The sequence below is a fragment of the Myotis daubentonii genome, chromosome 5 (assembly GCF_963259705.1).
Source record: "Myotis daubentonii chromosome 5, mMyoDau2.1, whole genome shotgun sequence".
In the NCBI taxonomy this organism is placed as follows: Eukaryota; Metazoa; Chordata; class Mammalia; order Chiroptera; family Vespertilionidae; genus Myotis; species Myotis daubentonii.
Window position 1 is genome coordinate 72,810,045 of NC_081844.1, and position 27,283 is coordinate 72,837,327.

At 45.5% G+C, this 27,283-nt stretch overlaps 1 protein-coding gene across 1 annotated transcript in view; it reads left to right on the top strand.

Annotated features, from left to right (window-relative positions):
- The first annotated feature begins 6,987 nt into the window (after positions 1 to 6,987).
- Positions 6,988 to 27,283, top strand: part of COL23A1 (collagen type XXIII alpha 1 chain) — a 261,421-nt gene continuing 241,125 nt past the window's right edge. Inside the window, exon 1 of the mRNA XM_059698141.1 lies at positions 6,988 to 7,522. Within this exon, the coding sequence (XP_059554124.1) occupies positions 7,238 to 7,522 (285 nt within the window). The 5' untranslated portion in view covers positions 6,988 to 7,237. The remainder of the gene's footprint in view (positions 7,523 to 27,283) is intronic.

Genomic DNA, 27,283 nt, shown 5'->3' on the forward strand with positions numbered 1-27,283 from the left:
TCTTTCCTGGATGTAGCAGTGTTGATACCGGGATCAATAGATGCCTGCCATCCTTTGTTTTCCCCTTCATTGTCATTCTACCAGTGCCACTGTGCTAGCTAAGCTGCTTGTACTATCTAGGCTTGCTCAGTGCTTCAAGTTCCAAAATTAATGTTCACAGCCTCCATCAGAAACTCATTCTCTCAGAGTAGCTGATCTTGGCATATCGGAAGAAAGAAAAATATCCTTTTTTTTTTATTCCTCACCCAAGGATATGTTTATTGGTTTGAGAGAGGAGAGTGAAACATCAATCACTTGCCTCCTTGTATACACCCCAACCCAGGATTGAACCTGCAACTTAGGTGTGTGCCTTGACCGGAAACTGAACCCCATGACCTTTTTGGTATATGGAATGGCGCCTCAACCAACTGACTCACCCGGCCAGGCTTCCAGATTTTTTTTCACTAAGTTTATCATTGCTAACCCCTTTTCCCTTCTGAAAAGTACTTAGATTCTTCACAAATGGGATTTGTTAATTCTTAGCCTAATTCCTAGAATTTTAGGATTTAAAGTGAAACACCAATAAATTATGTAGGATGGAAGAAATGATTAGTGGTTAGTGTGGTACGCCTGGGATCATTATCTGAGTGTCTGCTGCCAGCTCTCCTCCCCCTCTTCTTTATTCAATTATAAATAAATTTATTTCAGAGAGGAAGGGGGAGAGAGAGAAACATCAGTGATGAGAATCATTGATCAGCTGTCTCCTGCACATCCCCTATTGAGGATGGAGCACACAGCCTGGGCATCTGCCCTGATCAGAAATCAAACCGTGATCTCCTGGTACATAGGTCAACACTCAACAACTGAGCCATGCTAGCCAGATGGGTCATTTATCTTTAGGGAATTTCCCATATTCAATATTTCATCACAGTGGTATCCATTCCTCTCTTCCTATTTATTCTGTGAACTGATAGTTAGTAAGGAGAGGAAGTTTTTTTTATAGAATTTCTTCTAATAAAAAAGGGATGTTAGAAATATACTATGTTGCAATTCAAAAATGGATCCAGACAACAGTCAATGAATGGAAGAGCCTTGGGTGAAAAATTCATGGAGGGCTTTGTCATAGAAGCTGATAACATTTAACCACAGTATTCAGTCTGAACCTCGGATTGACAACCTGGCTGAGGTTATACACACCTGTGAGAGATTGTCTTTTAAAAAAAAAACCCTGGATTTTTAAAAAGCGTCTAGTTGAAATAAGCATCCATTTTTTTGTTTTATGTCTCTTACTTATCACTAATCCTTGATGTATCAATTCAGTGAATTTAGAGCTCAGGCTTACTGGCATGGTTCCAACTTTATCCCAGTTCCCTATGTTTAGGGAAAAGCATGTTACTTACTTGGAATTATTTAATATCTGTGTTATAGGGTGATTAAAAAGGTAAAGCAGATTACCTGGTGTTTAGTAGTCCCGCTAATAAAAGGTACATTGCTTCTCGGCCTTTTGACTAAGATCAAGTGTATATATCTTTTTTTTTTTTAATTAAATCTTTATTGTTCAGATTATTACATTTGTTCCTCTTTTTCCCCCCCATAACTCCACTCCTCCCAGCTCCCGCCCCACCCTCCGCCCTCACTCCCCACCCACTGTCCTCATCCATAGGTGCACGATTTTTGTCCAGTCTCTTTCTGCATCTCCCACACCCCTTTCCCCCCCAAGAATAGTCAGTCCATTCCCTTTCTATGTCCCTGATTCTATTATGATCACCAGATTATTTATTCACTTGATTCTTAGATTCACTTGTTGATAGATGCATATTTGTTGTTCATAATTTGTATCTTTACCTTTTTTTTCCTTCTTCCTCTTCTTAAAGGATACCTTTCAGCATTTCATATAATACTGGTTTGGTGGTGATGAACTCCTTTAGCTTTTCCTTATCTGTGAAGCTCTTTATCTGACCTTCAATTCTGAATGATAGCTTTGCTGGATAAAGTAATCTTGGTTGTAGGTTCTTGGTATTCATCACTTTGAATATTTCTTGCCATTCCCTTCTGGCCTACATAGTTTCTGTTGAGAAATCAGCTGACAGTCGTATGGGTATTCCCTTGTAGGTAACTGGGTTTCTTTCTCTTGCTGCTTTTAAGATTCTCTCTTTGTCTTTTGCTCTTCGCATTTTAATTATGATGTGTCTTGGTGTGGTCCTCTTTGGATTCCTTTTGTTTGGGGTTCTCTGCACTTCCTGGACCTGTAGGTCTATTTCTTTACCAGGTGGGGGAAGTTTTCTGTCATTTCTTTAAATAAGTTTTCAATATCTTGCTCTCTCTCATCTTCTGGCACCCCTATAATTCTGATGTTGGTGCGTTTGAAGCTGTCCCAGAGGCGCCTTACACTATCTTCATATTTTCGGATTCTTTTTTCATTTTGCTTTTCCGGTTGGGTGTTTTTTGCTTCTTCGCGTTTTGAATCTTTGACTTGATTCTTGCACTCCTCTGGTCTGCTGTTGGGTGTCTGTATGATATTCTTTATTTCAGTCAGTGTATGCTTAATTTCTAGTTGGTTATCACAACATCGAGGGTCTCATTAGATTTCTTGAGGATCTCACTGCATTTATCGGCGGTCTCACCAGTCTTTTCAAGGGCCTTACTAAGTTTATCGGCAGCTTCTAGACAGTTCTTAAGAGACCTTAAAAGTGTGGTTCTGAACTCAATATCCTCCATTAACAGTTTTGTCCTGTTTCTTTGTCTCCGCATTTTTTATGCTTTCTTGGTACACCCCCTAGTGGTCTTTGTGCACAGTCTTGTTGCCTTTTCTATATCTGTTGACTAAGATCAAGTGTACATATCTTGTCAGTTTAACATATGTCCTCTATCCAAGGACAACATATTTTTTTTTTAATTAAATCTTTATTGTTCAGATTATTACATTTGTTCCTTTTTTTTTTCCCCCCATAACTCCCCTCCTCCCAGTTCCCGGCCCACCCACCGCCCTCACTCCCCACCCACTGTCCTCATCCATAGGTGCACGATTTTTGTCCAGTCTCTTCCCACATCTCCCACACCCCTTTCCCCCCCAAGAATAGTCAATCCATTCCCTTTCTATGCAAGGACAACATATTAAGTGGGTTTTTAGAGCAGGGAGACGGTGTGTTGACCTGGCAGTACAGTGCCTTTGGAGAACAGTGCCCCCCCCCCCCCAAAAAAAATAGGTATTTTGTTTTATATAAGTGCTTTGACTCAGTTGTTAATTGTTCTTTGTAACACAGGGAATTACTATACTATCAATTATATTTTTGGCCCCTGTCATTGTAGTTTTTGTGATATTTTACTGAAATGAAGTGAGGGATAGAATTTTAAAAGAAATTTGGTTTTTTACCAATCAAGGATATCTGCTATTCAGATAACATTTTCTTATATTTGCTCCTCTCCTGATTTTAGTTTGGCTTTAAATGTTAGAATTCTGGGGCAAAATCTACATAATTAACAAGTAATTATGAAGCCTTGAAATCACCCTAAATATCCTTTGAAGAAGATAATCTCATAAGCCTAGTTCTTTCAGCTACTGTGACCAGCAGTTCCATGCAATGAATTGAATTGAAGATTAATTGTAGATATGCAGGAATTCCCAGTGACTTAAAGTTTTCCATTATAAATAATGCAAGTTCAGTGTTTTAATTTTAAAAGCTGCTGGCACATGGCAAGTACAGTTTTGAGAATGAATGACAAGAACAGTCCTAAATGATACTGAAAGTGTCATTGATAGAGTTTAATATTAAATAATATTTTTACTTTATATTTTTCAAATTACAAACATTTAAATTATTTTGTGTGTCCTCATAATTGTACAGAGTAATGTTGGTGTGAAGATGCTTGCCTACAGAGTCAGATTGCAATCAAACCTTGATACTACCTCTATAGGTAGACAAGATACATATTCTCTAGTCTCATCTATGAGTTGGAATACTAATACCTAACTTCCCAAGGGTGGTGGTGAGGATTAAATGAAATAATTTACATAAAGTGCTGGTATATAATAGCTATTGTTTTCACAGTTTATTTCCTATATTGATTTATATAAAATTCTACAGTCTGCAAATTATATTTCTATACTTTGGGTTTTAGTCCCATAGGAACCATGTGAAATGAGCACAAATAGATATTGTCTGATTTTAATAATAGCATAGTACATCTTTTTCCATCCTTTTTTTGTGTGTGTGTGTCATATATATATATAGATATATGATTTTTTTTTAACTGATTTCAGAGAGGAAGGGAGAGAGAGAAACATCAATGGTGAGAGAATCATTGATTGGCTGCCTCCTGCCCACTGCCCAGTGGGATTAAGCCCGAATCCCCGGCACGTGCCCTGACCAGGAACTGTAACCTCCTGGTTGATGAGCCTCGCTGGCCAGGCAAAGATGGCATTTTTAGAATCTTGCCTCTTAATGCCCTGAGTTGGCACTTCATGTGTGCTTTCAGAAGACAGTCCAGTATACTGAGGCTGGCTGCTGCCGGATGTAATACAACCAGTGAATCTCGTGGTCATGGACTCACTCCCACAGCTACTTTGCTGTATAGTGAGTCCCTTAGTCGAGTGCTATTGTATGGGACTTCATACCTGTGGATCAGGCTGTCTAACGATAGTGGTGCCAGCTGAAACTGCAGACAGGAAAGACAAGCCCACACCTGAAATAGCTACCCATCCTTGTGAGGTGTTGGCAAACTGCTGGACTTTCCTGGATGGAGAAAAGTCCAGAGAGGTTAATTTCCCACCAAGTGGTTTGCTGGTCACCCTGAAGATGAGTGCCTCTTGCTGACAGGTTAGCCATTCAGAGACAGCAGTAGCTAGAGTGACCTTGGCAGGTGCTACATACACATTAGGTAATGTGGAGTTTCTTCCCCCCTCTCCAGATCTGTTCTTCATCCCCAGGGCTCTCCTCTGTGCCATTGGGGGGCTGACCTCTGCACTGCATAATCTGGGCTTGCTTATCCCGTGGGTTTGGTCAGTGCAAGGCCAACAGATCAGAAAGCAGGAGAGGAGTATTTATATCCCAGCTCCCAACTAACCAAACGATGGTTTTGAAGTAATCGTATCCCTTGACCAAAGGCCACAACTCCTGTTTAGCAGATCACCAAGTTCCCACAACACTTTACTCCCCTCGGCCCTTCAGCTAGGGGCGGTAGTGGCCTCCCACTGTGGATACCTCAGGGTGCTTCATCGGCATCCCCTGTTGGCTTCCCTTAGTCTGCCCCACTTTGTAAAGAGTCTCTATGTTTAACTTTAGACTGTCTTCAGCTGTCTGTTCTTTCCAGGACCCTAGCAGACATAAGACAGGTTTTTCTTTCTTGCCTCTTAAAATGCCTTGTAAACATATTTTCACCTTTTCTTAATTCACTTGACAAATACTTATTGAGCACCTACAGTGTGCCAGATCCTGTTCTGTTCTTTGAGAAAACAATGATGAACAAGACAAAGGGGATGCAGTTAATAAAAAGGTAACTTCAAATAGTGATAAATGCCCTGAGCCACTGAATAACCCTGAAGAGGAATCAGGTGTAGCCACATTTGACTGAGCAGTACAGGATGGTCTTTTGGAGGCAGTAGGATTTGAAGACCTGGGGACTTTGAACTAAGGATAAGGAAGAGCTTTGTCAAATATCTGAGAGCAGGATATTCCAGATAATGAGCTTGGCTTGATATGCAGAAGCTTCTGGAATGTAGTGAACATAGTGCAGTAACATTAAGTAGTATTGGGTAATTTACCTGTGCGTTTGGAAGTAAGAATAAAGTGCTAGCATGTAATATGGTGTTGGCCTCTTCAGAGGAGACAATTTAGTTTGCTTAGCAATTATGTTTCAGACTATTTATTGGGTCTACACTAGATTATGGCATGGCGCCAAAACCTATCTTTAACCACCTAAACATAACCCCAATTCACCTAACAATTTTAAAGGGTAAGTAATCTATCCATAGAAATAATCTAAAAATACCCAGAGTGTGAAAGGGAAGACAGATATAAATGGTCTTTTTCTCAAAATCAGTTGTGGAGTTACCCAAATCACAAAGGTCTAAGCTAGCAGTTTATGATTTTTATTTGAGTATTAGAGGAGTTTGTGGAAGAGTTACTTGGGACCCATTTTATGATATAAATATGACTGGTAGGAATCTGAGGGAGCAGAGAATCCCACCTGACTTCCAGCCTTTCGTCTCTTTCTTGAAAACACTGTTAGGGCCACTTGTCATTCAGGCTTTCCTAATGTAATTTGTGATGTAAATTTGCAGCAAAATCACAGTATAGATTAAATGTCCATACTGATTGTTGCTTTGGCCAAGTTGTGTTTCTACTACAGATAAACCATCAGCTCAATAAAAGTTGAAGTTCTTTTTCTTCATCTTCTCCATTTTTACTTTAAATTTTCTCAAATGGAAGCCCTCTCTAGGAGGGCTTACAAGTCATTTTGAAAGGCCTTGTCAGGGACAACGTCTTACAATGTTTGTTTCCAGCACCACATGCCTGGCTCATAATAAATGTAGAGAAATTAAGATTCTAAGATTAATTCTTGCTGCTTGTGCAATCTCCACCCTGTGTCTGTGAGCGCGCTGCGATCACTTTCGGCCACCAAGCGGCGCTAAGGCGCCATCTAGGACGGACTCGCTAAGTTTTCCACAGGGTTTGAAGTTTTGAGCTTTTAAAAAATTGTCAGAAAGGTTAATACACAAGTTTAGGGGAATATTCGCCAGGCATGAATAATGCTCCAGCCAGGGGTGGGCTGCAGAAAGGCGCTCTGAGTCTCTGGGCGCATCTCAGACATCTTGGGATCGCAGTGGGAACTCATACTGGGGGGTCGCAGAGGTGCCCGCGCGGGAGTGGGTGCAGCCCGGCGCCCGGGACAGCTGAGGGCGGAGGTGCGCGCTGCACGCAGGGTCTGCCAGGCACGCGCGGGGGGCTCGGAGGAGCCAGCTCCCTTCCCGCTCCCGCCCCCTAGCCGCGCAGGGCTGGCCGGGCCGCTCCTCCCCTGGGTGGGTCCCGGCTCCTTTTCTGGCAGAGTCTATCTGCATAGAGGAAACTGCCCAAAGTGGCTGTTGTGGAGTTGCCGGCGGAGGGGAAGGGGGCGTGCGCCGCAATCCGCTGCTGCCTGGAGGCCAAGCCCTGCGCCTGGCAGACCTCGTGCCTCGGGTTCTCTGCCTGCTCCCGGCGCGCTCAGTCTTCAACCCCAGCTCTGCACCGCCCCCTCGGACAGCACACGCCAAGATCGCGCCATGAGCCCGGGCGAGCGCGACGGCGGCAGCACACGGAAGGGCGGCCCGGCTGGCGGCGGCGGGGGTCGCCCGGCGATGGCGGTGGGAGCCTGGGCGGTGAGCGCGCTGTGCCTGCTGCTCTCCATGGGCTCAGCGGCCGCCTGTCTGCTGCTGGGCGTCCAGGCGTCGGCGCTGCAGGGCCGGGTGGCAGCGCTCGAGGAGGAGCGGGAGCTGCTGCAGCGCACGGGGCCCCCGGGCGCCCTGTCTACCTGGGCGGAGCCGCACTTGGAGCGCTTGCTGCGCGAGGTGAGGAGCATTGGGGGCGATCCCAGGAAGAGTGTGCATGGGGCTGGGGGGAGTGTCCGTGCCCTGGGAGCCCGGGGCAGTGTGGCCGTCTCCCCGAGCAGGCTTCGCTCGCTAGTTCTGTGCACGCGAGTCCACCCTGGTGGCCTGCGCGAGGGGCTGAGGTTGGGGAAAGCAAAGTGCCGGCCCCGAAGGGGTCCTGCTGTCTCCACTCCAGCCTCAAGGTCGCGTTCCAGGGCTAGCGGCCGTGGGAAAAGTGGGTTAGAAGGGCCATTTTGGTACGAGTAGAGGGAGAGAGAGGATCCACGAGTGTGTGCGCTCTGACCTCAGGTTGCTTCCCGCCTCAGGTGGACGCAAGGCTACTCATCTGTGCCGGCGTAATGAAGAGGCTCAGGGGGAAGTGTCTGGAGGGTGATTCTCATCATTGGCAGCAACTGCTGTTCCGTAGCAGCTGCTTTTCCCAACGCTGTACCTGGAGAGGCGTGGGACCCCCAGCAGGCAGGCGGCCACGGTGGAGGAAAGCCCCTGACAGACCCTAGGGCTGGGACCTTGAAGGGATCTATCTGGTCAGCCCGGCCTGTGCACCCTGCACCCCCCAGAAAAATTTGTATGGAGGCAGCTCCATCCTGGAGATGCTGTGGTCTGGAGCTGCTGCAGCTGATCGCGCACTCCGTGCCACTGAGACCTGCAGGGGTGCCCACGAGACCGGTAGAGTGAGGGGAAGAGAAACAGTCTGGGCCAGAAAACTGGGTGCCAATTTCAGGCTGCCACCTGGGCGATGCAAATACATCTGAGTTTTCTTGAAAGCCTATAAGACTCTTGACACTTCTATTACATTTGCTGCATTGTGCCTTCAAAGCAGGAGCCACATTTGGGTCCTCAAAGCCCTTCCCCAGCTTTTGTGCAGCAGTGCTTCTCCCCATGGAACTAGAGAGGCTTTCAGTGTTTCTCAACCTTCTGGCCCTTTAAATACAGTTCCTCATGTTGTGACCCAACCATAAAATTATTTTCGTTGCTACTTCATAACTGTAATGTTGCTACTGTTATGAATCATAATGTAAATATCTGATATGCAGGATGGTCTTAGGCGACCCCTGTGAAAGGGTCGTTCGACCGTCAAAGGGGTCGCGACCCACAGGTTGAGAACCGCTGGAAGAGCTTCCCTGGCTGAGCCCAGCTTGCCTCCTGCGACCTCCCTGCTCCAGCCATCCTCTTCCTCCTGGGAAAGGTGGCTCCCAAGTGCCCTGCCCAAAGGGGCATCTTCAGTTGTAGTATGAAAAGCACATGTTTCAGGGTAGAGGAGAGGAAGGACAGATCTGTTACTACCAGCCCCCAGAACTGTGCAGAGCTGTGATCTTTAAGTAAGGTATTCAGCGGTCTATCCATCATTGAGTGAATTGGGAATCTTGGGGGGAATGGGAGAAGACTGCACCACACCTCCTAGTTCACCACACCTATTTCTTAGCACTTTAATTTAAGCCAGCATTACATCCCTTCTTGCTTGGATTTAGGCAACATTGCTGCTTCATGAAATGATTTCCTCTTTTGTCTTGGAAAGTGTCTGCAGACTTCAGAAATCTCTCCAGGGTTCTGCTTGGCAACTCCTGGTGATGGTTTCATAATTGCAGCCCATTATCTTTTGGCAAATCCCTAGAGACCAGAGTGTTGAACTGATTTATGAAAGGTCAGTGAAGTTTCTACCTGTTAGTGCTAGAACCGTGGCTATTCTTTTGGATAGGAGACCCCTCTGAGTATAAAAATAAACCACAAGCCCGGATGGAGTAAATCAGAAATCCCAGGAGAACCTTTTGCAAAGAACTTGTAAATTATGTTTATTCTAATGGGGGTGGGGGGTCCTGGGAAAGCAGCCACATCTGAGGAGTGTGGATGGATCCTCGAGTCCTGAATTTGGAGGGAGAGCAGTGGCTTCCTGCGGCGCAGAGCAACCAAAGTTCTCTCTCTCTCTCTCTCTCTCTCTCTCTCTCTCTCTCTCTCTCTCTCTCTCTCTCCCCCCCCCCCCCCAATAGAAAGGCAAAGGGAACATTTTGGAATCCTGGGATTTCCACTTCAGATTTGCTGTACAGCCCAGCAATCTGACATTAGCATGTACACATCTCAGCACATCCTACAATTAACTAACTAAACCTGGTATCTGCGGGGCATGTGCTCAGAGCACTAACTGGCCAGTTTTTCCATCCCAGTGGAGCAGCAGAGATGCCACGGTGTGAATGAACTTGGGGTTGAGCTTCTGGCTGTTTGAGTGGCCCCTGTGAAAGGTGTCTGTCTCCCAGAGCCAAGCTGTTTCTGCTTCTACCCATTCTTCTCCCAGATGTCACTGCCTGGGGAATGTGCACACCCTGCCTGGCGACCCCGACAGTCCCTGGCAGAGATGAAGGGGCTGTGGGAGGCACATAATGGTGAGCTGGTAATTGGCTTTAAATAGATGGGAAGATATTTTTTTTTAACTATTAGATATAAAAGACAAATGAACTGAAAATAGCTTCAGGAAAGAACATTTGTACTTGAACATGTTTTTCAGTTCTAGTTTGTTTTCAGTGAAGCCTCTTTTAAGCTTGAGCTGAAGTAGCCGTGTGTGTGAGTGCCTGCAGGTTGTCCTTTTACCAACAAGTTTGTTTTCAGAGTTTTGGAAGCAGAAACCACATCCAAATTAAAGAAGAGAAATCCTTACCAACCACACACCACTTTAAAGTCAGGAAAAATTTATTTTAAATAAGCCAACAAAAGCCACTGTTGATATGGGGCCCACTGTGTTTGTTCCCTTGGGAACAGAACTATGAAATAACTTATTTGGGACTGGCTGGTGTGCCTGACGATGTAGATCCAGAAGCTACAATAAGGGAATATTCATGTTAACTTGTGATTATCCTTCCATGCTACAAAATAAGAGAAACGGTTTTCAGTACATAAAAACAGGATTTTTGAGCAAGAATCATTAACAATAGTATCTTTAGTATGATCCAAAAATATAAATGCAAAACAAGCATTAAATAGGCTGCCTAAGTAATCAACCCCCAATAGTTATACCTATAGTTACAATATTATAAAAGCTTGACTTTTACTACAGTAAAAAGTTTAATTCGAGAATGAAAGAAACATTTAGTTGTATTCAGAAGTCATTTCCAGCTTACAGTGGACTTATTGTTGGCTATTGGTCTTCCATTGTTCAGACCAGTCAGTTTGAAAACAAGAAAAACCCAGAGACTAAGGGTAAAATTCAAGCACTTTCCTTCCCTACCATCAACTAGATATATTGGTTGTTACCGTAAAACCCAGAACCAACGGTAGCTTTTTCAGTCTCTGTAGCAGTCTGCCACTTGTCAGGACTGCTCTGTGGTGGACAGTTTAATAAAGAGGCTCAGTTTTCAGTCCCGTGGCTAGAGATGGATAACTACATTTGTGCCCTTGACATTTCCTGGCTCCCAAACCAAAAAAGTTCCTGTCCAATACTTCCTGGCATGCTCACTTTCTCTGCTCTTTTTTTGGTGGTGTGGGGGGGTTGGGGGGCAGTTTGGGAGAGCTTCATAATAATAGCAGCATGATTAGATTGAGCCAACTGTCAGGGTATTCCTTTCACAAACATTTTTTAATTGTTAAATTGGACTTTTACATATTGGCTTTTAAAAAAATCTTTATTGTTGAGAGTATTACAGATGTTCCTCTTTTTTCCCCCTTGCCCCCCTCCACCCAGTTCCCGGCCCTGCCCCAGGCCTTGGCCATCCTATTGTCAGTGTCCATAGGTAATGCATGTATGCATATAAGATCTTTGTTTAATCTCTTCCTGCCCCCCACCCCCTTCCCTCTGAGAATCATCAATCTGTTCCATTTCCATGCCTCTGATTCTGTTTTATTCATTAATTTATTCAGTTCATTAGATTTCTTGTTTATTTTGATTTTTTGATTCAATTGTTGATAAGTATGTATTTGTTGCCATTTTGTTGTTCTTATTTTTTATCTTTTTCTTCTACTTCTTAAAGAATACCCTTCAATATTTCATATAATTCTGGTTTGGTGATGATGAACTTCTTTAGCCTTTTCTTGTTTGTGAGCCTCTTATCTGACCTTCAATTCTAAATAATAGCTTTGCTGGGTAGAGTAATCTTGGTTGTAGGTCCTTGCTATTCCTCACTTTGAATATTTCTTGCCACTCCCTTCTTGCCTGCATAATTTCTGTTGAGAAATCAACTGACAGTTGTATGGGCATTCCCTTGTAGGTAACTAACTGCTTTTCTCTTGTTGTTTTTAAGATTCTCTCTTTGTCTTTAGCCCATGGCATTTTAATTATGATGTGTCTTGGTGTGGTCCCCTTGGGTTCCTCTTGTTTGGGACTCTGCTTCCTGGATTTGTAAGTCTATTTCTTCCACCAGGTAGGGGAAGTTTTCTGTCATTATTTCTTCAAATAGGTTTTCAATATCTTGCTCTCTCTCTTCTTCTGGCACCCCCATGATGCGAATGTTGGATGCTTGAAGTTGTCTCAGAGGCTCCTTTTACACTATCTTCATATTTTTGGATTCTTTTTTCATTTTGCTCTTCTGGTTGGGTGTTTTTTGCTTCTTCATATTGCAAATCGTTGATTTGATTCTCAGAATCCTCTACTCTAATGTTGAATCCCTGTATATTATTCTTTTTTTTTTTTAAATATATTTTATTGATTTTTCACAGAGAGGAAGGGAGAGAGATAGAGAGAGTTAGAAACATCGATGAGAGAGAAACATCGATCAGCCGCCTCCTGCACATCCCCCACCGGGGATGTGCCCGCAACCCAGGTATATGCCCTTGACCGGAATCGAACCTGGGACCTCTCAGTCCGCAGGCTGACGCTCTATCCACTGAGCCAAACCGGTTTCGGCTGTATATTATTCTTTATTTCAGTCAGTGTATGCTTAATTCCTGACTGGTCCTTTTCCATTTTTTTGGAGGTTTCTAGAAGATTCTTGAATAAACTTATAACTGTGGGTTTTTTTGAACTCTATATCCAGTAGTTTGCTTTCTTCCATTTCTTTCTTTCTTTTTTTTAATATATATATTTTTTATTGATTTTTTACAGAGAGGAAGGGAGAGAGATAGAGAGTTAGAAACATCGATGAGAGAGAAACATCGATCAGCTGCCTCCAGCACACCTCCTACTGGGGATGTGCCCGCAACCCAGGTACATGCCCTTGACCGGAATCGAACCTGGGACCTTTCAGTCCGCAGGCCGACGCTCTATCCACTGAGCCAAACCGGTTTTGGCCCATTTCTTTCATTTGTTTCTTTGTCTCTGCATTTTGGCTGCTTCCCTGTGTTGGTTTCTATGTAGTAGAGCTACTGTGTCTCCTTGAGTTGATAGAGTGGCCTTGTGTAATAGGTGTTCTATAGGACCCAGTGGCTCAGCCTCCCCAGTCACCTGAGCTGGGAGCTCCAGGTGCACCCCTTTGTGGGCTGTGAGCACAGTCTTGCTGTAGTTGAGACTTGATTGCTGTTGGTATCACTGGGAGGAATTGACCTCCAGGCCAATTGGCTGTGAGGACCAGCTGCAACTACAGTGGGAAAGCTGCTGTGCAGGAGACACCTCTATGGAGTAGGACTTGCTTCAGTGGGGCTTTAGTGCTCACTGAGTCTGCCCCTTGGCTGTGTCACTTATGGATGTGTAGAATTGTAATCTGGTATGATCTGATACTGACCATTGGGTACACTGGCTCTTGGGTCTCCAGAGAGCTGCAAAGTCAGCCTCTGCCTGGGGCCACCCAGCAGGAGCTACAGAGAGATCTTCAGATTCCTCCTCTTTATCAGGTTTGGAAGTGCCCACGTGAGGCCCAGCTATGAAGCAAGGCAGGCTGGTGCACTGGTCCTGGGGTCTTAGGTCTTTTATTGAAAGGTTTGGGGCTCCCTGAACCAGCTGCAGCTTGTTTGAGAGATGTTAGCCTGAACTAGGACAGGCCATTCATATGCAAAAGCTGCTGCACACAGCTTGGGTGGGTTTGTAAATTGGATGAGGCAGGGTATTAGGGAATCACTAGGGTGGAGCAAACAGAAATGACTGCCAGTCAGTCCTGCCACTGGGGAGGCCTCAGCACAGGAACAATGATCCCTGAGAGCACCTCGATCTGGGAGAAAGCCGCCCCTGAGTTCCTGCCCCGATGCCTGACAATCCAGTTCCTCCTCGTATGTGTCTGTGTTCCCCAGAGCCTCGCTCTGGTGCTGGGGCTCAGAGAAAGCGGGATCTTGTAAGTTCAGTTCATGGTGCCAGCCTTTTAAGAGTAACACCTGGGTCTCCAATAGCCTCTGTGTTCTGGAGCGACAATCTGCAGGGGTTTTTCAAGCCTGTAGTTCTTACTGCCCGTAGGGACTTCTTTTTCCAGCTCTAGGATCCTGGGATGGGGTTTGGTGTGGGGTTGGGACACCCTGCTCCTCCAGGAGGCCTCCGCAGAGACAATCTCCTTCCCGATTGGAAGAGCAGCACACGTAGGTGCCAGACCAGCCCATTCCGCGTCTCCGCGCCTCCTACCAGCCTCAGTGTGCTTTCTTCTTTACTTCTCTGGTTGTAGGACCTCCATTCAGCCAGCTTCCAGTGGTCCTGGATGATGATTGCTCTGTATTTTACTTGTAATTCTGATGTGGCTGTGGAAGGTGGCGAGTACAGGTGTTTACCAACACCACCATCTTCAAATCCTACATGTTGGCTTTGAAGATGCATGGCATTGCTCCTGAAGCTGGAGAACCTGAACTGAATGAATGTATACTGGCAGACAGAGAAGGGTTTCAGTCCCACCATTTTATTTACTCTGTCATCTAACCTCTTCAGTTTCCTATGTCTCAACTTCCTCTTCCCAATATGCTGGTCACAATGGCCTGGGTAGTGACAAGCAAAGAAGATAACATGGAAGAAAGTGTTGGTCAGTAAGTGTGCTTTTGATGATGAGTAACAATACCTGAGTGTGGTCCCTTAAGCAATACAATCATTGGATTAGTTTGCATAACCAGAGAAGCCTGGAAGTCATTCAGGAGTTTGGGATAGTTTAGTAACCTGACCACGATTGGTGCTGCAGTTCTAAGCATGAGTCTTCACACAAGAGTAGCCAAGGTAGAAGGGAAGGAGGCAGGAAAAAAGAGTCATCTTCTTGATAGGCTTTCTCTTGCACTTGAGTCATGGGGGAGATTCCCAGCGCCTCTTGGCAGACTTCCCTCATAGCGAGCAGACTTCCCTTATAGCCAGAGCCAGGGCCCATGATCACCATTATCCTGTCACTGGCAAGGGTGATGGAGTTGGCCAATCTTGATTCATCCCCTGAGGCTGGGCATGTTGTGGCTTTTCGAGGAAAGAAGACTGAGAATGGGTAGGTGTTCGGTTAATGCCATAAAGTGTTATTACCCCAGAGGAGGACGGAGCAGTATCCATTTACCTGCCACAATTTTCATAACCAAACCCCCTTCCACTGCAGTGTTTCCCAAGCTCCATGCTCTGGGAACACTCTTCAGCCAAACAATTTCTGTTCCCCTCAGGGTCCACTTTCCAACTCTGCCTCCAGCCATAGTCAAAGGCAAGGTTGCTGTGCTTGGGATTCTCTCTGGTCCAGTCTCATGCTCTGCAGTTTATGGTCTTTAAACTGCTATTCTGATCCCATGGTGACTACCTAGAGTGGCCTCCACGCTGGGAATGGCACTCTAAGGCCCTGCTTTCCACCTTCCCCTACATCAGGCAGGGGGGACAGTAATACTTATTCATCACACTGCAGCAAGTGGAAGAGGCTGCTCGGACTGGAGGCAACTGGCCCAGTCACTCTGAGGACCAAGGGGATCAGTACAGCCAAAACCATGTATGGGGCCCTGTACCCATTAGGTGTGCACAGGCAGCTTTGCTCCCGCTCCTCTCTGCACCCCCATCAGCCATAGGCCCCTTGGCTTTCTCAGTGGCCATATCTCGCCATGGCCTCCAAGTCCCCTGCCAGTGCATGTACAGTTAGGGTCATGGTCCCCAGAGCAGAATGTCCCTTTTACCCTCACTAGTATCATCTCATGAGAGTCAGCCTCTCCAGATGCCTTTGAGTCCTCGTTCCTTCAAATAGCAATGTGACAGAACCCTAACTCAGACTGGCTTAAATTAAACGGGAATTTATTAGCTTGAGTAGCTGAGAAGTCCAGGGAAATGCTGCTCAGGCACAGCTAGAGGCACCTTGACTTTGTGTTTCTCTGTACTGGCTCCATATTTCTCAAGATGCCCTTACGCTCCCAGAAAGTGGCAGGGTAGCTGCCAGCAGCTAGAGTTTCTCTTTCCCAACAGCCCTGGCGGAAGCCCCCTGATTCACTCTGAGGGTCAATATGGATGATCTGTACTGGCCACAGGACAGTGGGGCAGCCTCTGATCTGCCAGGCTTATGGGCGGGGTTCCTGTGTCACATGTGAACCGTACTAGTGCTGAAAGGACGGGGAGTGGAGAATGGTCCTAGAGGACAACTTGGAGTGCTGTTATTAGAAGGAGGAGAGGACACAGGGCTGGTAGATGACCATCCAAGGAATAATGAGAGAGGGGCTTGGGCAACAAGCTGGAGCCACATTCTGGAGGAATGCCTACCTGATGTCTTGAAATCCAGGTAAAGGTTTTTTGATCTAGTGAGACAGGCAATAAGTTGTCAGTTTTTGTTCTGTAGATATATAATAGTGGCCCGGTGCACGGATTCGTGCACACTGAAAAGAACATAATTACGGGGGGGGGGGGGGGGCACCGCTGCTGGTCACCATCTGTGGGACAATTGTTCGGGGTGGGGGTGGGGAGCACGCCCCCCCACCCTGCTCCCTCAGTGCCTGGGAGCTGGGCAGCAGCTCCATCCCCCACCACCACTGGTCTCCCTCTGTGGGGTGATCGGGTCCCCACTCGCACCTGCCTTGGCCTGGTGCTGCCCGCTCACCTGCTCCACCATCCCACCATGGTCCCACTGTCTTGGGGCTCATTGGAGCCAGCAGCACCTTCACTGATGCCCACTGCCAGCACCTTGTTGCCGACACCTGCCATGTTCCATGCTGCCCCCTGGAGGTCAGCACATGTCATAGCAAATGATCGAACTCCCTGTCGAACAACCACCTGAGGGGACAATTTGCATATTAGGCTTTTGTTATATAGAATTGATAAATTTGGGTTTATCTGAGGCAGTATTGAAATCTGTATTTCTCTCTGAATATAATGCACTTACAAAATGTGAACCTAATAAGTTACAGAATAACTTAAAAATTTTAAAACTTCCCCACAACAGCCTCATGAAATGTGGAAGGCAGAGGTTATTGTCCAGAGGGAGAAATGTGTCTGAGATGGAGGCGGTGACATGCTTGGGGCACACAAAGCCAGGCCTGGGCTCCCTCGGGTTTACAGGATGCCCTAGAAGGGAGGAAATGGAAGGATGGGCATGTCCTCTCCACCCTCTGTTTGAGTTCAGTGTCCAGCCTACAGCAGTGTGGATGTGCCCCATGTCAGGGCCACCTGGTCCCAGGCCCACCTTCCTCTGCCCACTTTCATCGGCTTCCCGGGAAGTGTTCTCATGAGGAAGGAGGCCCCAGTCCTCTGGCCTGGTTGAGGAGTCTTTAGGGCACCCTGAGTCCTGGCATCTTGGAACAGAGAGATGCGTGTGCTTGGGGGTTGCCGCCGCCTTGCCTGAAGCTGTGTGTCATGGTGGCTTTGGGAGGCCTGAATTTGGAAGAGGAAACATTTTGGACAAGGAGTTAGAAGGCCACTGTCTTAGTCCATTCAGGCTGCTACAACTGAGTGGCAAGAAAACAACAAAACATTTATTTCTCATAGTCCTGGAGGCAGATGCTGTGGTGAGAGTCTGCTTCCTGGTTCATAGAGGGCTGTCTTCTCATCGTGTCCCCACATGTCAGAAGAGGGTCCCTTTAATATGGGCACTCATCCCAAACTCCCCACCTCCTAACACTATCACCCTGGGGATTAGGTTTCAATCTAGGAATGTGTGAGGACACAAGCATTCAGTCTTCGGCAGCCATCGGCTGCCTGCTTGCTATGTAGCCTGGGCTGGCCGTCAGCCCTTCAGAGCCTCAGTTCTCTCCACGTGAGGTGAGAACACGGCTCAGGCTGTCAGGAGGAGTCGTGGTTCAGAGTAGAGAAGAGAGGCCAGATGGTCTCTCTAGGACAGCAGAGGGTGGTGAGCTCTGAGCACTGGGACCCGCTGTCTTTTCCTTCCAGGGACCCTGGTGATGATATAATCCTCCACTTTCAGAGGAGCCCTCTCCTTCACCACATTTCTACAGGCTTCTCTCCTTTCTCTAATTCTAACCCCACCAGGAGGCATTGCTCAGTGCCGGTGAGAGAGTTCTTTCAAACCTGCTCTTTGCAGGGCAGATGTAGACCCTTTTCTCTTTGCCCCTTGACACGCTCATCAGCTCTCCAGCGCTGCTGCCCCTGAGATGTGACCACCTCCTTTATTGAGGATGTTAGTTCCAGTGTTGGAAATGGCATGCCAACTCAGCAATTCTTCCCCATCCTCCTTAAAAAAGAACCAAGATGTAATATTGATTTAACACAATTAGGTTATTGATAATCTCACCACTCTAAAACAAGGACTGTTTAACTTTTGGCAACATCCACTTCAATTCTTATCCATAGACAGAATTACACTTAGCTAATTATTACTGCAGCGTATACACCATTTATCCCTTGCTTGTATATATTTCAACCTAACAACAACAAAATTGCCGCAACCCTGGCCAGTGTTGTTCAGTGGTTATAGCATCAGCCGGTGCACCAAAGGGTTCGATTCCTGGTCAAGGGCATGTACCTGGGTTGCAGTTTTGCTCCCATCCCCGGTCAGAGAGCGTGCGGGAGGCAACCAATTGATGTGAGATCTCACATCAATGTTTCTCTCTCTCTCTCTCTCTTTCTCTCTCTCTCTCTTTCTCTCTCTTCTCCCACCATCCCTTTCACTCTCTCTGGAAAGCAATGGAAAAAAATATCCTCTCATGAGGATTAACAAACCAAAAGCAAAGCCAAACAAAAACATTGTTGCAGGCCCGAACAGTGTGACTCCACTCAGTTGGTTGAGCATCATCCCCATGCACTAGGAGGTTGCCGTTCAGTTCTGGGTAGGGCACATGCCTGGGTCAGGGGTGTGCAGCAGGCAGCCAGTGGATATTTCTCTCTCTCTCTTTCCCTCTCCTTTTCTTTCTCTGGAATCAGTAAACAAAACAAAACAAAACAAAACATTACTGCAGGTGCTGCACAATCTGTGTGGTCCTGTTTCATGACTGCAGAGGATCCCACCGCTGGGATCTGCATCCTCTGTCAACACAGCATCTAGGCTCCCGCCACGTTTCTGTTGGCATAGATAACGGGACAGCCAATGGTTTCGTGGGCAAAGTCTCTTCTGTTATTCTTTAGGACCGTGGTCGGCAAACTGCGGCTCGCGAGCCACATGCGGCTCTTTGGCCCCTTGAGTGTGGTTCTTCCACAAAATACCACGTGCAGGCGCATGTACAGTGCGATTGAAACATCGTGGCCCATGCGCAGAAGTCTGTTTTCGGCCTGGGCAAGTCTATTTTGAAGAAGTACTGTTGATATTTGGCTCTGTTGACTAATGAGTTTGCCGACCACTGCTTTAGGACATAGAGTAACTGTCCATAGAGGAATATCTTCAGGGTTTCATGTTTTTGTTTTGATTTTGGAACATCTAAGCTTGTCCGTGACATACATGTTTATCTTCCTGGCGTAGTCTGAAACTGTCACGCCATTGTGAAGTTATGCTTCAAGCTCTATGCTGAGCAAAGTAGATTCAATCCATCTTTTGGTTGAAATTTTATTTCAGGTGGATTTGTTAAAGCCGAAAGCAATTGATAACCAACAAAGCCTTAAAATAAGATTTGGAAAAACTCTGAAGATGTCTCAGAATTAGGCTCCTTTGCTGGTTTGGTGCAGAACCCTTTCCTGAGCAGCATTTGGCAGTGCCGTGCACTGCGCTGGGTCCCCGCTGTGACTTCCAATTCTGTGAACAAATGTAACTCAGTGAGGGGACGTTCTCCGGAGGCCACACACAACCTCCAGCTCTCTCGGTTCGATTTTCTCCATGTGTAGGATAAGGATTAATCTTCAATTGTTGACATAGGCACTCAGAAGACATCCCTTCATCATATCCGGAAACATATTTTAGGAGTAAGCATGAACCATTGGGAGAAAAAATAAGTTTGCAGATGTCGCTTTAAAGAAAGGCACGTTAGTGCACTCCTAGAGGATTAGGGGTGGGGGGAACGATGAGGTCCCTCCCTTGTGCCTGTCCTGAGCAAAAGGGTTCACATACGTTTCCCTGTTACGTAACAGCCCCAGCCCAGCCCCCCACCCCTGTGAGGTGGCCTCCCCTTTCCAGAGTGGGACAATGGCTGGTCCCAGGTGACAGCATATGCCTGAATCTGGGTAACTTGACTCCTAGTCCCCCTCCCTTTCTACAGTCACCCTGCCAGATGCCGCCCCTGCCCCGCTCCCCGGCCCCCCCCCCCGTCCGCCCCCCAAAAGAGAAGCAATAGCAGCAGCTTCTTTCTGTCTGTGGACGTCTTCAGTAGGTGGCAGACGCGTAGGGTGGAGGGCAAGACTTTAGCTTTAAGCAGACCTGGGGTCACCTCTCACCCGTACCATTTCCCAGCTGTGGGACTTTGGGTAAATGGCTGGTTTTCCAAACTTTAGTTTGCCCATCTGTTAAATGGGGATTATCATCCTTGCCCTAAGGTTTCTGTGGGGATTAAACACGTTGATATGTCCAAAGTGCTTCAGCACATACAAATCCTGAAAATGGCTGTTCTTATTAGAATGCTTTCTTTGACTGAGCCCAGAAGGAATGTCTGTGTCTAATTGGAGAGGAAGCCCCATGGTTACACGGCTGACCTTAAGATCCTTTTAGCATTGGGATTCTGCCAGCCTATGAAGGCCATGCAGAAGTAAAAAAGGTGTGAACATATGTCCTGTCTCCAAGTCAATGATGGGGAAATGTGACTTGTTGAAGAAAAGCAAAGATCAAATCAGCTTCAAAACCCCATTTTTTCTGTCTTTCATTTAAGCAAAAGGAAGTTTTCCACTTAAATGGAAAAAATTTCACATTTACGACCAAGCTAAAAATCTAATTATTCTTGAAAATTAGTATATGGCTTTTTCATTGTGAAAGAGCTTCAAACACCTAGTAAATTCGCTTTGATTAATAGGTTTGCCCATTTTTGTGATTACTCAATATGGTACAGACTTCCCCAAATGCTTGTGAGTAACCTGGTGAACCAGAGGCCTCACACACATCTGTTTCAGTTCACACTGGTAAATGAGAAAACTTTAATTTCTGATGTAGCCACAAAATTTGTGAGGGAAAAGTGCTTTCAAATGGGTAATGTCAACTTCTAAAACTGAATTCGCTTCCAACTTTGAATTGTGAAACAAATCATAAAGCAATTAGAATGTGTTCTTGTGTTTTAGAAGACAGTTTACATAAAATATACTCAACTTTGTGCCTCCGAAGAGGATCATCACATAGAAAAAGCAAAGTCTGTCCATTTATTTAACTTGGCCATTTTGTGTGATGTATGCATCTTGTTTCCAGACCCAGGTGGTGGTGCAAATGAAGGATAAGTTCACATGGCAATGGGACTAGAGTGTGTGTGTTAGGGTGTATACGTGTGAGATCAAGTGTGCATACATGTCAGCATGCATGTGCACACACCCAAGTGAGTACATTGTGTGTGCACACATGTGAGTTCATCTGTGTGAGAGTGTGCACACATGTGAGTACATTGTGTGAGTGCACATGTGTGCATATATGTGCATGAGTGTGTCTATGAATATGAATGTGGGGGGGGGGTTATAGGGCATGTAGGTGTGTGCTTGTGCACACGCAGGAACCATTGAAGGAAGCGGGGAGGGGGAGACCTGACCTCATCGCCTCACCACAGAAGTTGTCCCTGCCAAGTCCTCCTAAAAGCCTCCCCAACTGGGCCGGCACAGCTCATGCTGTGAGCTCTGGAGTTAGAAGACTTGGGTTTGAGTCTGGACCTGCCTCCAGTAACTTGGCTTTTCCAAGCCTCCACTTCCTCGTCTGCAAAAGGGTGCTGCACTTCATTTCTCTGAGAATGAAGTGATGCACTCTTCCCGGGAGGAGCTGCCAGCTCCCTTCTTGCCTGCTCCGCACTTTGCTAATCCTAGCAATCTGATGGCTGCCAGGACTGTTAGCATTCAGTGCTAGGGCTCTTCCCCAGGCACAATTCCTCCTCCTCCTTCCCACTCCTGTGGGGAGGCTCCCCTATAAAGGCTTGGCCTTGAATGATCTGAGCGGGAAAGAGATGCCTCACCACTCAGTCTGCAGGAACCGCTGATGGGCTTTCTTTTAGCCCCTTGATTTCAGTCCCATTGGTGGGGCCCTTCTTGAAATAATTACTTGTTTGACGGTCTGAGTCCTGCCACTCCATGTCCCAGGCAGGTCATATTCTCAAGTTGGTGTCCCTCCCCTTGCTCATCAACCCTCAATGCCTCCCAGGCCAATAAGGCGAAATCTCCTCACTCAGCCCAGCATCCCAGTCCTCCAGGTCCTCTCCATCTCCTCTTAATTTATTCCCCTTGGGGCAGGCAGGGGATCTGAAGTGGGTAAGTGAAGGTGGGTAGGGTGTCTGGGAGACCCCATCTCAATCAGTTTGCTAGGGCTGCCTTAACACAGTACCATAGTCTGAATGGCTTAAACAACACAAATTTCTTTCCTCACAGTTCTGGAGGCTAGAAGGCTGAGATCAAGGTGTCAGCAGAGTTAGTTTTTCCTGAGGTCTCTCTTTTTGGCTGGCAGGTGGCTGTCTTCTCCCTGTGTCTACTCATTGCCTTTCCTCTGTGCATGTCAGACTCCTAATCTCCTCTTCTTATAAGGATACCAGTCACATTGGATATCAATAACTACCTCATTTTATTTAACTACCACCTTAAAGACCCTATCTTTAAATACAGTCACATTCTTAAGGACTGGGGTTAGGACTCTAACATGTGAATTTAGGGGGGACATGATTCAGCCCCTAAACACCATCTAATCAGACTTGACACATGAGGGGAAGCCCCAGACACTGTGGACAGGACCGAGAGAGCAGTGTCAGTGGGAAGCAGGTGGAACTCAGTGTTGGGATTTATTATTTTTTTAAAAAAATATATTGATTTCAAAGAGGAAGGGAGAGAGAGTGAAACATCAATGATGAGAAACATTGATCAGCTGCCTCTTGCACACCCTCCACTGGGGATCAAGCCTGCAACCTGGGCATGTGCCCTGACCTGGAATTGAACTGTGACCTCCTGGTTCATAGGTTAATGCTCAACCAGTGAGCCATGCCGGCCAGGCTCAGCGTTGGGATTTAAACAGGCCAGACATGGTGGCTGGGCCCCTGGAGAAGACTGGTCATGGGGTGGAGAAGGCTTGGAAGCCATATACTGGAGCAGCCTGAGGCCTCTCCCCATGGGTCAAAAGCCATGGTGGAAACCATCCTCTTCTATGGTGGGACTTCCTTGTCAGAGCAGGGTGGAAAATCTCCGAAGGCAGGTTCGATGGGAAGTGAAGTGTGTCTGTAAAATAATGAGTGGGAACACAAATTAAGGATTTCTGAAGAATTGCATTTTGTTTGCAGGCCAACCCTTTCAAAACACACTAAGGTATTGAGGGACTGAGCAGGGACCATTAAGGAAATGTTTGCCAATGTGGTTTGGAACAGAGTGACTCCGTGTGCCAGTGGGAGTCCCCGGTTAAGCCCACATTCCTTAGAGAAAAGTGTCTGAGCTCCTGCCAAATGCGTGGGCAGGGCTAGATGCTCTTACCCACCTGACTGTAGCAAGGTTTACCTGGCACTGAGGCGGAACCTGAAGCCTAGTGTGGTGAGCCCAGGACACCAGCTCCACAACCCCGGGCAAGCCTGTGGGAGCCGTGACTGGGGGTTTTTGTTATTTGGCTTTCTTAGGTTTTTTTGGCATACAATTAATTCACATATTTAAAATGCACAATTAGATTTGTCTTGACAGGTACACACCTGTGAGACCATCTCCACAATCAAGGTAGTGAACACATTCATCACCCTTAAAAGTTTCTTCCTGCCTCCTTGAATGCTCTCTCTTCCGTCCCTCCCCACCTGCCACCAGATGGTACTGATTTCTGTCACAATTGCTTAGTTTCCATTTTGTAGAATTTTTATATGAATGGAATCATGCATTCTTTTTTGGGGGGAGAGAGGTCTGATTTCCTTCACTCAATATAATTATTGAAATTTTGTTTGATACTTTTGCATATATCATTAGTTCATTCTTTTTATTATCAAGTATTATTATGAAGATATTCCACAATTTGTTTTTCCATTCACCTGTTAATGAATATTTGAGTTGTTCTCACTTTTTGGCTGTTACAAACAAGTCTTCATATGGAATATGCTTTAATTTCTCTTGGGTATAAATACCTTGGAATGGAATGATTGGTCATCTGATAGGCATATGACTAACTTTATAAGAAACTTCAAAACTGTTGTTCAAAGCCATTGTATCATTTTACATTCCCACCAGCAATGTATGAGAGTTCATTTGCCCATAAGTCTTTTTTCTCTGCCTGCTTTTATCACTGGTTTTAGGCAGTTTAATTTATGATATGCCTTGGGGTAGTTTTCTTCATGTTTTTGTGCTTGAGTTTCATTGAGATTCTTGGATCTGTGAGTTTGTAGTTTTCAAGTTTTGAAAATTATTTTGGTCATTACTACTTTAAATATTATTTTTATGTTCTTTGGGGACTGTAATCAGCTGTATATTAGGACACTTGAAATCCCAAGTTCACTAATGTTATTCTTTCTTTAAAAAAATTATTTTTTTAAATTAATTTCAGAGAGGAAGGGAGAGGGAGAGATAGAAACATCAATGATGAAAGAGAATCATTGATTGGCTGCCTCCTGCATGCCCCACACTGGGGATTGAGCCCACAACCCTGGCATATGTCTTTGACTGGAACTGAACCCAGGACCTTTCAGTCCACAGGCTGACGCTCTATCCACTGAGCCAAGCTAGGGCTTATTCTTTCTTTTTGAAAAAAATTATTTCCCTGTGTGTTCATTTTAGATAGTTTCTATTGCTAACTTGCAGTTCACTAATCTTTTCTTCTGCAATGTCTAATCTCCCATTAATCCCCTATATCTTGTTGTTGTTTTTTGCATCTCAGCCATAATAGTTTTCATCTCTAGAATTTCAATTGAGGTCATTTAATATTTTTGATGCCCCTACTTAACTTTCTGAACACATGCAATGCAGTTACAACCATTGTTTTAAGGTCTGTGTTGCACATTAGCAGCGTTGATACTGGAATTGGATCTTCCTGAGGAATCAGAGTCATCTGTCCATCATTCAAAAATTGTCCTCATTAGGGAGATTTCAGGGCTTCACTTAGGCTCTTCTTCTACTTCCAAGATTTTATTTATTTTATTTTATTATTTTTACTGAGAAGATGGTATTACAGCTACAGAAAGAACTTCTAAAGAAGTAAATTACCATAATTCCAACACCAAAGTGAGTGGTATTTGCTAGTTGCTGCCACCGCAAGCCTGAATTTTTACACTGATGTAGACATTTTATTTATTGTACCATAAACATTGTTCCTTGTTGCTACATAGTCTTCATAACGCTATTTCATGAAGATATGACAGTTTCATCAGGGGACACACAGTCCCTCCCACTGTTTTGGGACATAACTTCCTCATGAATATCTTTTTTTTTTTTTTTTTGCTTCTGTTGACTTATTTCCTTAGGGGTATATTCCCTAAAGCAGTAATTTTCTGTCAAAGGATCGGAATGTCTTTGTGGCTTTATTTGGAGCATTTTACAGAAATAAATCATTACATCTTTTTTTGTATGTTAATTCATATTTCATCAAAATGTAACCATTTGACGATGTGATAGAAAATCTGGTGAAATGTTCCAGACTAGCACTCCAACAGCTCATTAATAAATTTATCATCTGGCCATGTAATGCTATTTTAAAAATCATGATTTTCCCTGATTAATTTTCCCTCGGCTCTTGCCATTCTTCCCTCAAAACTTCAAGTCTCCCTCCTCTTCCTTCTCCCCCACACTCTGGAGGGAATGCTCCCCAAGTCTTGTCTTTTCTCAGAAACTCATCCTTTGTTTACTTTTGGAGTCAGGACTTGTTTGCATATGTAAAACCAGGACCATATTGTTTGCAGATGCAAGGGGTACTACCAGATAACTGAATATAAAAAGTAGAAGCTTTAAAGTCATTTCTTACAAACCTAGACGCAAAAGAATATTTTCTTAAAATTTAAAAAAAAAAAAAAAAAGCACATGGAAATAAAGATTGTGGGATTGGGTTTCTAATTCAAACATTTCCTTCTGTGTTCTTAGTAGGGACCGTTACAAATGCACAGAAAGTTAGGGGCCTGGAAGGCAGGGAGGGTAGAGGATTAGGAGAGAAAACTTTGCCAATTCACCACATCTGATCCAGAAAGATGAATGCATAAAAGGAGTTAGAATACATGACAGGACAAAAATTCAATCCCAGTAATTTATGATCCCTCTGGTAGCATTAACAGAAAGGCATGTTTTTTTACCCTTTCATCAATAGTTTCCTGGTCAGCTTTTTATTTTAACATAAGAGTAGCTTAAAAGTAATTGTGTTTCCTATCAGTATTTGATAGAACCCGCCCCACCGCCCCTACCTCCTTTAGGGCAGAGGCCCAGATCAGATAGCAATTGTTAAAAGCTACATGTTTTGTTTTGTTTTGTTTTAGCATTAAATGCTTTTGTTTAAGAAAGGGGGGAGGGGATTAGTGTGACTTCTAGTCTAATCAGCAATGATAAAACAGATGAGAGCTCCACTAACAAATTGGCTTAAACTAGAAGGCTGGATTCTTTTTCCAGGTAAATTTTGAAATTGATAATAGCATCTGCAGATACAGTGGGGAGAAGGTGAATTCTGAGGTGCCACCCTTGTCCACATGCCCAGGCAGCTTCTGAGGCCCCACGTGGCCGCGGTGCTCCAGGGACCCGCGCACCAGGCCAGGGCTGGGTGGTGTTTGCTGCTGCCGAGTGGGAGCCCTGGAGAAGCTTTGGTGGGTTGGAGTGGGAGGCATTCTGGGGGATGGGTGCTGCTCGCAGGTCGCTCCAGCATAGAGCAGGAGTTCATGGCAGGTGGGGAACCGAATTGGGGCTGAGAGCCTGGTGTCCAGACCTGACCATGTTAAGATTTTGGAGGCCTTGTGGGCCAGAGGTGCGGTGAGGATGGAGAGGTTGGATGCATTTAAAGGCAGCACTGCTTTCACACCCCTCCACCAAGGCGTCATGACCACACATCTGCATGCTCCCCCAAAACTTGGCCTTAATTCTATCTGTTGTCTGTTGCCCATCTGGAAAATGAGGGTGACTGGAGGCAGGGATAGAGGCTTTGCAGGCAGCTGGAGCTAACCTGGTTATGTTTTGTGTTTTGGGTGTTTTGTTTTTTGTCTCTGGGTCTTGGTGCTGGGCTGCTCCAGCCAGAGACAATACAGGACTTGGCTGGAGTCCCATCTTCTGTGAAAATTTCAGGCTTGGCCTCAAGGGCTCAAGACCAGGGTGCCCTTTTCACATCTGACAAGCAGTGCTTTAAAAATTACATTTTCATGTTTGAAACTCAAGTACTCCTTCTGCCCGTCATAGTGCATTTTTCCACTAAGGTTAACACATTTGGGATTTGCTTTGTTTTGCTTTTAGAGAGGCTTATTGGTTTTTGTTTTGTTTTGTTCTTCCTAGAG